At 37.0% G+C, this 14,252-nt stretch overlaps 2 protein-coding genes across 3 annotated transcripts; one reads left to right on the forward strand and one right to left on the reverse strand.

Annotated features, from left to right (window-relative positions):
- The first annotated feature begins 3,820 nt into the window (after nucleotides 1-3,820).
- On the forward strand, nucleotides 3,821-6,588 carry LOC137830301 (Leucine-rich repeat protein kinase family protein). The gene is made up of 2 exons (XM_068637564.1): nucleotides 3,821-5,405; nucleotides 5,682-6,588. The coding sequence occupies exons 1-2, from the start codon at nucleotides 4,037-4,039 to the stop codon at nucleotides 6,359-6,361; spliced, it is 2,049 nt and encodes a 682-aa protein (XP_068493665.1). The 5' UTR covers nucleotides 3,821-4,036; the 3' UTR covers nucleotides 6,362-6,588.
- A 514-nt stretch (nucleotides 6,589-7,102) lies between these two features.
- On the reverse strand, nucleotides 7,103-11,811 carry LOC137830302 (aspartate/glutamate/uridylate kinase family protein). 2 transcript variants are annotated; one of them, XR_016523045.1, is made up of 7 exons: nucleotides 10,887-11,811; nucleotides 9,663-9,807; nucleotides 9,477-9,530; nucleotides 9,298-9,394; nucleotides 8,170-8,405; nucleotides 7,844-8,014; nucleotides 7,103-7,557 (listed from the first exon to the last, which is right to left on the reverse strand). XR_016523045.1 is itself a non-coding variant. In XM_068637565.1 (7 exons), the coding sequence occupies exons 1-7, from the start codon at nucleotides 11,537-11,539 to the stop codon at nucleotides 7,460-7,462; spliced, it is 1,449 nt and encodes a 482-aa protein (XP_068493666.1). In that variant the 5' UTR covers nucleotides 11,540-11,811; the 3' UTR covers nucleotides 7,103-7,459. The 2 variants fall into 2 exon arrangements, 1 of the variants encoding a protein (XP_068493666.1); XM_068637565.1 differs by having other exon boundaries at nucleotides 9,303-9,394.
- Nucleotides 11,812-14,252: the final 2,441 nt, after the last annotated feature.

Here is a 14,252-nt window from a genome sequence, read left to right on the forward strand (position 1 = left end):
GATTTTAAATATGGCCAGTCCGCACAGTTATCTCACTCCATCTCATATTTTGTATGGTGATTTTTCTGGTCAATATATTAATAACTCTAAAAGTAGTTTCTTCACCATGGATAATTCTCCAAGATTTGTCACCAAAATTCAAAATATTATTTCCTGTAGTCATGGTTGTTTGCCTTTCCATTATTTAGGAGTGCCTATCTTTGTTGGTGCTCCAAAGTGTCGGTTTCTTCAACCTTTGGCTGATAAAGTTGAATTGAAGCTAGCATCTTGGAAAGGTAAATCTCTTAGCATGATGGGTCGAATTCAGCTGGTCAATACAGTGATTACTGGATCTCTAGCTTATAGTTTTAATATGTATAAGTGGCCTGTTTCACTTATTAAGCAAGTTGAGTAGTGGTGTCGGAATTTTATTTGGACTGGTGATATTATGAAAAAAGGTATTGCTACCGTTAATTGGGGGAAAATTTGTTCACCTCTTGAGGATGGAGGCTTGAATATCATTAATCTTCATCATGAAAATAATGCATATCTTCTTAAGCTTGCTTGGAACTTTGCTTATAGCGACAAACCTTGGTCTTTACTCTTGAAAGCCAGGGTTCTTAAATCAAAATATGAATTTCGAACGGTTTATAGATCTTCCTCTCTCTGGCCTGGAATTAAGCAATTTTATTCTATCATACTTGATTATACTTATTGGACTGTTGGTACAGGTTCTTTTATTAATTTATGGAATGATAAATGGTGCTCTACTACTTCTTTAGCAAATATTGCAGGGTTATCTGATGATGTTAGCATTTCGGATACAGTCTCTCAATTTTGGACAGGTTGTGATTGGAATATTCCCTTCTCTTTACAGCAGATGCCTCTTTTTTTTAATCATATCATGATTAGAGAGGAACAGGATATTCCTAATTGGATTCTAAATGAGTCTGGTCGTTTCACTCTTAAATCGGCTAGGACTTTTTTCTTGGAACCAGGAGTTCCAGGTGGTTGGGGTAAATTCATTTGGTCTGCATCTATTCCGCCTTCCAAAACTCTAGTACTCTGGAAAAAATTTCATGGACGACTTCCTACAGATCAACATATTCAGAATAAGGGTTTGCATATATGTTCTATGTGTTCGCTTTGTGAAAAGCAAGAGGAATCTATTCAACATCTATTTTTTGAATGTTTTAACGCATTGCATATTTGGAGTTGGGTACGACAAATTTTTCTTACTTCTCATTTCTCTAATAAGGATGATCTACATTCTTTTATTAAGAGTGATGGTAGTCCTTTGGTTAAATTGATTAAGCTTGCGGTGATAACCTTTTCTATATGGATGATATGACGTATGAGGAATTATGCTAGATTTCAGGATAAGATTGGGGTTTCTAAGGCTATTTCGATAATTAAAGATTTAACTTGTCTAGTGGGAAATTCGTCTAAAGCTTCAATGAAGAATGATATGTTGGACTTCAACGTGATTAAGTTTTTCGGTATTAAGACTCGTAGTGGTAAAGTTCTTCGTCCTCTTCCTATTAGATGGGAATTTCCTTCACCAGGCTAGGTCAAAATTAATACTGATGGGGCTGCTAGGGGGTATCCTGGTCTTGCTACTTGTGGAGGTATTTTTCGTGGGAGTATGGGAGAATTTATTGGTGCTTTTTCAGCGTTTCTTGAAGTTCAAACTGCTTTGGTTGCTGAGTTATACATGCTATGGAGGAAGCTCAAAAAATGGGACTTACTAATGTCTGGCTTGAATGTGATTCTGCCTTGGTTTCTGCTGCGTTTACTGCTAGGACTAATGTTCCGTGGATGCTTCAGAATCGATGGAATACTTATCTTAATTTTTGTGGGACAATCAGGTTTAGGGTAACTCATATTTTTCGTGAAGGGAATGCGTGTGCTGATAAGTTGACTAATTTAGGATTTATTCATAGAGAATCTTTTCATTGGTATAATAGACTCTCAACTAGTCTGTTCTTAGAATTCTTTATGAATAGGTATAATCTACCTATGTATCGTTTGTGTTAACATATGGGTTTTGGTCTAGTCCCCCCATATTTTTGTATTTTCTTTCTTTTTTCTTTTTTTAATAATATTTTTTTTTCATGTGATGGCAGATGATTGTTGTTACTTGAGGTGTCAGCTTAGCTGAGATGTCAAGTTGCATAGTGATGCCTAACACGAAAACTTAAAAAAAAAAAAAATACTTATTTAAGTTAATCAATCAAATTTTGTGATAAAGATTAATGAGTGACAAATTCAAGAAACTCTTTACCAATAATTTTTTTTTTAAATATGTCATGAAGAGATAAATTAGCATAAGGTGTTCTTTAAGATTGATTTTGCATGCATATATTAATTTTTGGAGAAGAGGAAGCAATATTATGAACGTTTTAGTCTACCTACAATTATTGATGAATTGTGTGTAGGTGATTGTCAACCTACTTTATAGTACATAATAACCAAAAATTTGACTTTAGAAGAGTACCTAGGTACCTCGCATATATATTCATATTGATTATAATATTATCAAAAGCATAATTGCAAGTATATGTATACATACTATATTATTTGCACACACAACTTTGGCTCATAAAGATCTCAAGATCATGCTGTGTAATATTAACGTAGCTGAGTCTTTGGTAGCTTTGATTTATTAGCTCATGTTTACTTCAAGTGGCATCAAAATTGAGAAGCGTAGTTAATGTCTATCTTATAATGATACGGTTTTATTTATAATAAATAAACTATTAATTTATCAAGATCAATAAAAATGATTTAGTTATTAATGGATTATGAAAAAAAAACTACCCTTTTCTTATCGGCAAAAAAGGAACCCTAGTTTTCATTATTTATTCTTCTTTAAAATTTGAGTTTTCAAATTCAAACGTCCTCCAAGATGCATATTATTTTATACAAATTGTTATGGTATTGCATAACAAATTAATAGATAAATCTTGCGCATGCTATTGCCTCAAATATACATACATATACAAATATACATACATATACAAATATATATATATATATATATGCATTTAAAAGTCAAAGTGGAAATATAGGGTTTGAGATCTCTTAACATAAGATCGAAGACACGTAATGCTGTCGGATACAACATAGCAGTAGCATAAATCATTTTCAAAATGGCCACACAAATAAAAGTTTCAAGCAAATCAATCATTAATTTTATATTAATTTTATTTTGAATGGCCTTTTTAAAGTAAGAAGAACCACTTAAGTAACCTTAAAAATATTAAAAATTATACCAAATGGCTATTTAAATGATATTTTATTGAACTATTCCTTAAACTTGACTGTGAAAACTAAATTTTACTTTAAATCACTAGAGAATTACTTGAATAATTTGACCCATTTGCTACTTAAAAGAGAGAAAGAAAATGGTTCCAAGCTCATCTACACCAAAATAATAGAGCAAAAGTACATAATTTTTGTACTACTAAAGGTAAAAAATAAAGTACCAATGAGTCATTAATAAAAAAAAAAGGGAAACAAAGTATACACAACAATTTTCATTGATATATAGCAGAAATCATTATTTGTTGAGGCAGTACTGTTAACAATTGTAGAAGCATATTGAGACTGGGGTCACTCCATCTCCATTTCTTGATTCTATAGTACTGTAAAGATAGAGCAGGGACCATGTTTTCAGATCTCAAGGATCAAGAACACAACATATACATAGACATTTCTCTCTTTTCCCTTTTGCAGCATGATGGGTAACAGACCAAGAAAAAGAAAAAGCAATGAAAAGAAAAGTGATGTTGCTTATGGTGCTCTTTTTCTTTAGAGAAATGGACAACAGCAATCATTCACACAACCATTCCCTACCTTTAATCATCATATATATTCCCTCTGTCCTAATCACCCCAACATATTACACATACTATAATCATAAAAACCAATTCTCTCTCTCTAATCATGCCACATAATGCTTCCAAATTTTCCCCAATCAAAATCTTCATTTTAATTTTAAAACACTAACGTTCTTTCAATTTCCTTGCACTTCCCGCGTCCAAGGATTCATCCCATGATGATGAAGCATCACCATGTCTTGTTCCTCATCTTTTTATTTTTCTTACCATTTTTCACGTTCAGTCTCCACCACAATGATACTCGTGCACTCACCCTCTTCCGCCGCCAAAGCGACGTTCACGGCTACCTTCTTTCAAACTGGACCGGCGGAGACGCATGCCCCGCCGCGTGGCGCGGCGTCCTCTGCTCCCCGAACGGCCGCGTCACCGCCCTCTCCCTCCCTTCCCTCAACCTCCGGGGCCCCCTCGACCCCCTCACTCCCCTCACCCACCTCCGCCTCCTCGACCTTCACGACAATCGCTTGAACGGCACCGTTTCGCCGCTCTTCTCCAACTGCACCAACATCCAACTCCTCTACCTCGCCGGCAACGACTTCTCCGGCGAGATCCCCCCGGAGATATCCTCCCTCAAATCTCTTCTCCGCCTCGACCTCTCCGACAACAACATACGCGGCAAGGTTGACTTTCTCTCCAACTTAACACGACTCATCACACTCAGACTCCAGAACAACCTTCTCTCAGGTGAAATCCCTGACTTGTCTTCCTCCATGCAAAACCTCAGAGAAGTCAACATGACAAACAACGCCTTCTACGGTCGTTTACCAAACCCCATGCTGAAGAATTTCGGCGTGACAGCCTTCTCAGGTAACGAGGGTTTATGTGGTGCAACACCGTTACCTGTCTGTTCCTTCACCACAAACCCTCCTAAAGATAATGATAATAGCAATGAAAATGAACCGTCTCAGACAGTTCCTTCAAACCCCAGTTCCTTCCCCGAGACCAGCATAATAGCTCGACCGGGGAAGGAGCATCATAAGGGTTTAAGTCCCGGTGTCATTGTGGCAATTGTTGTGGGGAATTGTGTGGCGTTGCTTGTGATGACATCATTTCTCGTGGCGCATTGTTGCGCAAGGGGGAGAGGGTCTAGTTTGGTGGGGAGTGGGGAGAGTTATGGGAAGAGGAAGAGTGGGAGCAGTTACAATGGGAGTGAGAAGAAGGTGTATGGAAGTGGGGGTGGTGAGAGTGATGGGACTACTGGGACTGATAGGAGTAGGCTTGTGTTTTTTGATCGGAGGAGTGAGTTTGAGTTGGAGGATCTGCTGCGAGCCTCGGCGGAGATGCTTGGGAAGGGGAGTTTGGGAACAGTTTATAGGGCGGTGCTTGATGATGGGTGCACCGTGGCGGTGAAGAGGCTGAAGGATGCCAATCCTTGCGCCAGGCATGAGTTTGAGCAGTATATGGATGTGATTGGGAAGCTTAAGCACCCCAATGTGGTAAGACTCAAAGCCTATTACTATGCGAAAGAGGAAAAGCTTCTTGTCTATGACTATCTCTCCAATGGAAGCTTGCATACTCTTCTTCATGGTCAGTCACTCTTCTGGTTAATTACTCTATTCGTCTATGTTTACATCACCCCCACAAGTTACTCTATCCATTAACACGGAAAGGGATAAAATTAAATTTGAGTTAAACAAACTTTAAATACCTTTGCATTGCACCAAAAGAAACTTATACGAGTCTGAACTATAACTAATTTAACTAAAAATCAAATTTAGAAAGTAGAACATGTCTGAATCGCAATTTGTGGTGATTTGATTTAAATTTTTGTTTTGTGGGGGGTTTGTTGGATACCGATGATAGGGAATCGTGGTCCCGGGAGGATTCCGTTGGATTGGACAACAAGAATAAGCCTGATGTTGGGAGCAGCAAGAGGTCTTGCGAAGATCCACGTAGAGTACAGTGCAGCCAAAGTGCCTCACGGGAACGTGAAATCTTCGAACGTGCTTCTGGACAAGAACGGCGTGGCTTGCATCTCGGACTTCGGACTGTCACTCCTCTTGAACCCGGTTCACGCCATTGCACGATTGGGAGGGTACAGGGCCCCCGAACAGGAACAGCACAAGAGGCTGTCTCAGCAGGCTGACGTGTACAGCTTCGGGGTGTTGCTGCTGGAAGTTCTCACAGGAAGAGCTCCTTCGTCGCAGTACCCTTCACCGGCTCGTCCCAGAATGGAGGAAGAGGAACAGGCCGTGGTGGACCTTCCCAAATGGGTTCGCTCCGTGGTGAAGGAAGAGTGGACCGCAGAGGTGTTTGACCAGGAGCTTTTGCGCTACAAGAACATCGAGGAAGAGCTTGTGTCCATGCTTCATGTGGGGTTGGCCTGTGTGGTGGCTCAGCCGGAGAAGAGGCCAACTATGGAAGAAGTTGTGAAGATGGTTGAGGAGATCAGGGTGGAGCAATCACCTCTTGGGGAGGACTATGATGAATCTCGCAATTCGCTTTCACCTTCCATTCCCACCACTGAAGATGGTCTAGCTTAGGAGAATAATGTTCAAATCTTATTGTATGGTATATACAAGATTAATTAATGTCATACTCTAGTTAATTACTTTCACTGCAGTGATTAGCTCCTCTTCTGGTTGCACTGTCTTATTGCCCATTACTTTTTGCTGTCGTTACAAGTGTTCTTTGTAAAATTTGTGAGTTCTGTGGAATTCCATTGTTCAACGTAACACAAATCTGAATTATCGATGCTAGTTGAATTGTATACTGTTGTACATCTGGAGTTTGCATCATTGGACATTGGTACAGTTCAATGGCATTGTCATGAATTGAATCTCGTGCGACCCTGAAATCATGGAATCGTGTTCATAAAACCAATGTGAATAAAATTGCGCCAAATGCTACGCACGCAAGCTCATGATGAATGAAGCGCGTGCCAGAAATATAGATTGCAGCTTACAAATAATGAATGAGTACCTTAAAAACATTAAACATGTGTGAATTCAAACCTTAAGATTTCACGTTTCATATTGAGATCATATATAATATTCAAGCCACGAAAGACTTGAACTCTTTCTTGAAAATCTCATTTTAATTATAAAATGAAATAGCTCTCACTTAGTAAAGCTATTAGACATGCTATGGAAGCGTTTGAATTCAAATTCTGCAGTCCACATCCTTCTTTCGTGAGCTTTCCCTAAGGAATAGGAACTCCTTGAACCAAAATAAAAGTTACTTACATTTGTTCTTATTTTTCATCTCTTGACACAAAGGGGAAATGATTAATAATGTTGCACTAATAAATAAAGTTGAATTACTCTGCATCTGTTTACATTTACTACAAAGGAGGAGGACTACTGCTAATTCATTACTATGCTACAATCACCTAGGAATAATATACAAAAACATCTCTCTTTTTTCTTTTTACATAAGCTTATTAAAATTACAACCACCACCTAAAATTAGTGAAAGGGAATTTGTGATTACAGTTCCGAAGTACAATTTCCACAATCTTGGCCACAGAATCTGTCTTGATTTGATATTTTCTTCTTAAAGAATCTTAGTCATAGCAAATATCCCACTCAACTTGATGGCTCCAGTGTGACTAACAATAATTGAATAGGCTGAATTAACTGTTAGCTTACTGCTCCAGTTTCATCAATTAGTGTGCCAACTTGTTCTCCACATAAAGCTTTAGAGATGTTCCCAGGCTCCAGTAGATTAAAAACCACGACTGTATAAGAAAATGGCCACAGAAATTTGTCAAATAAAATATGTAATAAAATGACCACTTTATCGATAACTTCATTGGAGACTCATAAACCTAAACATAAAAGCAAAAATATTAACTCTAGGAGGAGAACCACCAAAGGACCAACAGTTTTTCTTGCAGAAACAGTGCCTAGCAGAGTTTAAGCATGCAACAGGGACCATTTTGGAACCCATTGTCAATGCAAAAACCAAAGGCACTGAAACCTGAAAGACGCTCATAAAAAGATCAAATGCAAGAACTTACTAACCAGGAATGGCATTTCCCTTGCAGAATGTCAGCGCTGACGCATCCATAGAGGTGACTCCTCTTGACCCCAGCTCTCTGAAGGATATGTGCTCAAAAGTGAAATTGTTATCTCGTGAGTTGCAGTCATACACACCATCTACATTAGTACCCTTGAGGACCGCTTCAGCATTAACTGCAAGGTTGAAGGAGATATATGCTGATGCTAGCAAAACCAAAAGCCAAAAACCAAAAACAAAGATGCATGTGTTGCCCTTTGCATAAACTACAGATAAAGTGGGAAAAAAGGTAATTAGAAAATTATTTTAAAAACAAAGGACAACAGCATACGCTCTGAAGCACGAAGAGCTGCAGCTATGTCAGTTGAGAAAAGTGGATTGCCAGCACCAAAACTGATGCCACCAAATATAACAACTCTTCCTTTCTCAAGATGTCTGATCGCCCGCTGCCTATTGTATGGTTCAGCAAACTCCTGCATGGCAATTGAAGTTTGTACACGAGTCTGAACACCCATCTTCTCTAGAGTTGATTGGAGCAATATTGAATTCATCACTGTTGCCATCATGCTGGAAAATTCAAGGTCAAGAAAACCGTACTTATTCAGGTCAATATTTTAAAGAAAAGTAGAAACAAAAGTAAATCACTTTGAAAGCTAATGTATTAACCAGATTAAAAATATCTCATGGCAGCATATGTACCTAAGCAACAAAGTGATGGCCATCACCCATGTGCAAGGTATCAAGAAGATACTTGGCAAAGCATAATAGAATGTCTCAAAGTTAAAGCATCAAAAGACATTTGTTTTTCAAGAAAAAGAAACAGAGAAATCAAATATGAGAATAACATAAGATGGCAGCTTAAACTGTTACAAAAGAAATAATTGTTAAGCATATTTCAATATAAATTCATTCATCATAGATCAAAACTTCCCCATAATTGAATATGCAACTAAATGGAAGGTCGGAAGTGCAACTCTAGAAAGGGGAAAAATGGGTTTATACAGTCGGCAGAGGCACATACAGTTAAAAATGATAAATATCATCACACAAAAAACTGGACCAAAAATTCCCATGGTGAGTCTGACCATAGCCCCATTCAGATCTTCAAATATCAGATTTCCAATTTAGTTTTCTAAAATGAGAAGAATCTTTGTCCTCTAACCTTTATAGCCTTATGACCTGTGTCAATGTGCTCTACATTGACACAACCAATACCCCATACTAGTCAAGTCAAAGTTCAGTTCACAGATATAGCGTTCTCCAGCACCACCACCAAGGTACTTTCTATCCCACTTCACAAACATATATTCTTTGGTTGGGATCATCTATTTTTTTTTATCAGGATATGGATGGTTGCACGGATACCTAAATCTATTTTCAATTTATTTTCTTTGGGATTGATCTCTAGTAAAATTACAAAGGTGTAAATCGAACTTGCATAGAAAATTTGGTGATTAACCTTACCCAACTTGGTATGCAGTACATCTTTCTAAACCTGTCGCAGTTACCCATGCATCTCCAGAGAAGAAATTACGACCTCCAACAACAATAGCCACCTGAAATATCACAAGATACTTCAGCTAAACTGAAAGGGTGACAGAATAACAGACCCCAGAGAACAATCAAGACAACTGATACCTCAACACCAAGGCGGGAAGCTATGGCAACTTCTCTTGAAACTAACATAGCCACCTGATAATTAGTTTAAACAAACAAATGTAATAAGTCACAATATCTAGATAACAATTACTACACCGTAAGACCTTAGGTCATGAGTCAAATAATGTTATAAAACTTCCCACATATTGGAACCAAACCACAAACCTTAGGGTCAATGTTGCAGGTATCAGATCCAGTAAGAGCTGCTCCACTAATTTTGAAGACTACCCTCCGCCATCTAAGGTTTGTCAGTGCTTTTGACCTCATGCTATTCGCTTGACCACCAGTACTGGGTGTTGCCACTCCATATCTAGGAATAAAGCAGGGGAAATTTAACATTCATTTGACACTATCACAAAAATCAGGAAAAGAAAAGGGAAAAACAATTCATATTGAATGAGATTCAGCATAAAAACCCGCTTCCTAGTAACACCACCCACATTATAAATTGGAAATGTCATCCGCATATGATTTGAGATTCAGAAGTGTGCCAGTGAAGATAGCATTAGCTTATTTGCAACAACACTGGAGAACTTCAAATTTTTAGCATCAGTTAAACCATAGACCCATACTAATTCCAAAATCCTATTCTGAAGCCCAAACTAATACTTAAATAACATAACAAAAAATCAATACCGTTTAATGTTAAGATTCTACAAACTGTAATATGTGCACTCCTGTAGTAAAAAGTAAACTAGTAATTCATTATTAAAAGTTGTAACCGTCTGTACAAATTAAGTACAAGGATAAGGAAGGTACATCTAAGAAACAAAAATGGACAAATCCTTGGTGGACATAAAGCACGGTGAAACATTGCATAACAACAATACACTAAATAATTTACCATCGGATACTACATCGAGATAATAACACAGTACAGATAACTGAAGTAACGCCATAACCATTTTGAGTTGACATGATATTTCTAAACTAAAAGCGTGTCAGTGAATACAGAATGACCCTTGTTAAAATGCAGCAATACCTCCAAAGAAAACAAGTTTTCTGATTCAGTCAAACCACACACCCCTATTTATTACAAGAACCAATTCTAAGGTCTAGTCCACGAAAAACATGACAAAAACCTACATGATGCAAAAGCAAACATTGTACACTCTACTGACTATACCATGCTGCACAGTTGAACTGCAAAGTAATATCATAAAGCTATTCAATATTCCAATCTTCAAGCATCTAGATTAAACTATGTATTTACAATGCAGCCAACGAACAGATTCAGGCACTAGAGCACCAAACCAAAACAGAAAACAAATAAACAAATCCTGGTGAACATAATAACGCAATAACTATCAATGTGAACTACTAATACTCGTTTGCAAAAGTAATGAGAGAAATATTAAATATTACGGTGCAGAATGCTGAGTATAATACCTCTTCGATTGTCTGGGCGAAGTTCCGGCAGAAACAACCGCTTTATCCTCATCGGGAAATTTCGCCGGAAGAGAATTCCCGACAATCTGCTCCAATTGTTTGAACCAAGGCCAGTGACTGGTGGAAATGCAGCCACTGCTCATTCTATGTCGCTCCAATTTGTACCTCTTCTTTAGGTTATCGACCTTGTTCTTACACTGTTCCACGCTCTTCGATTGGTTCTCGCACCGTCCGCTCACCACCAACGCAACCTCCTCCCAATCTCTTCCTCTCAGGTTTCCCCGATTCAGCTGTGTGAACTTCTCCGTGTACGCCTCGAGGAGGCACACGATCGCTGTGTCGCTCCACTCCTCCCTGTCCTTCCGGTACTCGGCGCTGCCTGTGCTCGACGGCGGAGCCTTAGATCTCTTGTTGAATCCGTACGACGCAGCTCCCTCGCCGATCTCCTCGCGGTCCTTGCGCTTCTCACTGCCGCCATCGTCGTCGAAGGGGTTTCCGTAGTCCTCGGCGTCGTCGGCGACGGATTTGGGTGGGACAGGAGCGACGGCGACGGCGGAGGGGGAGAAGTGGTGGTGCGGCGCGTAAGGTTGGTGGAGGTGGTGGTTATCGTCACGGAGGAGAGAGAAGTCGTCGTCGTCGTCGCAAGAGGCCATAAGGGTGTGGAGGACGTTACGGCGTCGTCGGGGACGTTAGGGAAAGAGAATGGGGCGTTGAGAGAAGGTGTGTGTGGGAGGGTTTGACGGAGCGTGCCTTCCGTGAGTGGGTCTGGTATCTGCCGTCACGCGGGTGACGGTCCCGTTAAGTGCCAAAAACGAGTGCATTACACGCGCTTTTGCTAGTCCTGGAGTGTGGGGAATTTGGATCTGCCGGTGACGGGCCATGCTTATCCAACTCAAATCTGTTTGTTTGGGCCAACCTCATGTGTTTGGTATGAAAAATATATATCATTTTTAAATAAATAAATATTTTTAATTATTCTTGCTCTCAGTTTTAATTCTTGTAAGAAAATATCTATAATCCTTATAAATTCTAAAACAGCTTTGTTTCTATTGTTAAACTCATTGCAAAAATAAGATTAACAATTTAATAATGTAATGAAATCATTGTCAATGAGCATGTGTCTTCTCTGGTTTTATTGTATCAATTAGTAATTAATTTGTCTTCTTAAATTTAAGTAATTTATACAAAAAAAATTACTTCAAGAGTATTTAACTTAATTTTGTAACACTTTAAGAATATATTCTCCATTATTTCCTCACTCAAAACATGTATCTTTCTTAACAGATCGTATATGTATAATTAATGTCACTTTATTTTTTTTATTGAACAAAATTATTTATTAGGAAAGATCTTATATAATTATTAAAATGAACTTTTTTTATGTCATATAGATGCACACGTGATATAGAAAGGTCTAAAAAATTTATGCCGTTGGACAAATATCATGGAAAAGTCATAGCAAAACATTATAAAATATTTATGATTTTTGTCCTACTTTTTATAATGGTTAAATTTATACTTATCATAAAAAACATGGCATCATAATCATTGTAAAAAATAACACATTCTATTATATATGTACTTTTAACCATTCTAACCACAACTAAAAATATCACTTTATGTACAACTAAGTTACACAAGACACTAATACAAATAACCTTCACCTTGTTAAACATGCCACTAAAAAAATACAAAACCAACACTTTAAGATTTGTTATCATTATTCACCGAGTAAATGTAGCATTTCTCAAAAATAAAACCTAAGAACACAAGCTTTAAAACCTAGGGTTTCATGACAAGGAAATGTGAGTTAACTAAAACATGTTTTAGGAAGGAGATGCTTTCTAAAAATTGGAGTCATTGAGATCCCTAAATTTTGTGTCCTCTTTTATAAGAAAAATTTATTTTTATTGAAAGTTCATGGGCATATGCAATTACATTACATGAAAGAAGAGTATCCAAACTTTACAAAGAATGTATGATTAATGCTAACAACAAGATGCATCTCACTTATGTCCCACCACTATCTAATAAGGAAATGGAACTTTTCACATATATTGTTAAGAAAGTCATTTATTACCCTCTTTAAAGACAAAGAAGGAATGAAATTGGAGAGTGGCACACAAACCAATGATCTAACAAATTATTTAGTCTAAGTGAGTATAAACCTGGTATAAACATCTACAAGTTAAACATAAGAACAAAACTAATAAAAAAGGACAGATAAAATGCATGACAACAAAATACATAAAATCGATGACCATAAAGGATACTTTATACTTTCAATTGTGAGGGGCATATAATAATATACCCACACAATCTTAAAGTCTTTATTTTCACGGTAGTAGCCTGAAAATTAGAGAGACATGAAACAACATGTTTGGTAAAAAAGTATATAAAAGAAGTCGTTAAGCAAAAAAAATATCTTTTGTTATACCTCACTTCCATTTAATATCTAAATATTTTCTAAATGAGCAGTCAAAATAACTCTTGGATTCACTTCTTTTAAAATAAGTAATTGATTTTTTAGAAAGCATAATATCCTCAATTGTTATTATACATGGATAATTATAATTGAGGCTAGTATCTACAAAATTTAGGTATAAAATAAATCAATAAAGAAAAAAATTGATCTTTATGGTAGTGATAAGGAAAGATAAGTCATAAATAAATTAATCACTTTCTCAAATGAAACTTGTAAAGGTAATGCACTAACGACATATTATTTAGACAATTGTAGCTATAAAATAGTCTTGAATTGCATCCCTAATATACCATTTTCAAATGAAGTATTTGATTGTCTATAAAATAATATTGAATTGCATCCCTAATATACCATCTTCAAATGAAGCATTTGATATAGGCCATTGTTAAATTAACTTCTTAACAATAACTTGGACATGTCCACCTAAATTTTTGTTAAAAAGTAAAAGGAGATAACCTGCTTAAAAGTTGGAAAATGTATAAGTTAATTTTAATTCATGAGTTATGATTATAGCAAGCCCAATACTAAACTCACCATTATAGACAACAAAACAACCACGACATGCATATCCAATCATTTATAAAATATGTAAATAATCCTCTAATCTCAACTTTTAAAGCTTTGAGTCTTCCTCGCCATCCTTCCTTAGAATCTTTCTCTTAATTTTTTCTTCTCTTTGTTTGTCATGCTTATTGTCTTTATTCCATTATGTTTCTTTTCTCTTCCCTCCACATACTATTATTCATTTTATTTATATTATAGATGGCAGATAACTGAGTCATGACTAAAATGATCTACGTGTTAGGAGATTGACGAATAAAGTAATTTTAGCTTGTGCTTTAAGAGATATCTTTAGTTAAATAGAGGCAACAAATATTTTT

Source organism: Phaseolus vulgaris, chromosome 7 (genome assembly GCF_051622355.1).
Source record: "Phaseolus vulgaris cultivar YP4 chromosome 7, ASM5162235v1, whole genome shotgun sequence".
Taxonomy (NCBI): Eukaryota; Viridiplantae; Streptophyta; class Magnoliopsida; order Fabales; family Fabaceae; genus Phaseolus; species Phaseolus vulgaris.

What these genes read in the sequence shown, in the direction of transcription:
- LOC137830302 (XM_068637565.1), bottom strand. Translation starts at nt 11,539, where the DNA reads ATGGCCTCTTGCGACGACGACGACGACTTCTCTCTCCTCCGTGACGAT. An exon ending in CTTCCCGCCTTGGTGTTGAG is followed by an intron (nt 9,395 to 9,476) that starts GTATCAGTTGTC and finishes GTGATATTTCAG; the next exon opens with GTGGCTATTGTTGTTGGAGG. An exon ending in AGCTCTTCGTGCTTCAGAGC is followed by an intron (nt 8,015 to 8,169) that starts GTATGCTGTTGT and finishes TCAACCTTGCAG; the next exon opens with TTAATGCTGAAGCGGTCCTC.
- LOC137830301 (XM_068637564.1), top strand. Translation starts at nt 4,037, where the DNA reads ATGATGATGAAGCATCACCATGTCTTGTTCCTCATCTTTTTATTTTTC. An exon ending in CTTGCATACTCTTCTTCATG is followed by an intron (nt 5,406 to 5,681) that starts GTCAGTCACTCT and finishes TACCGATGATAG; the next exon opens with GGAATCGTGGTCCCGGGAGG.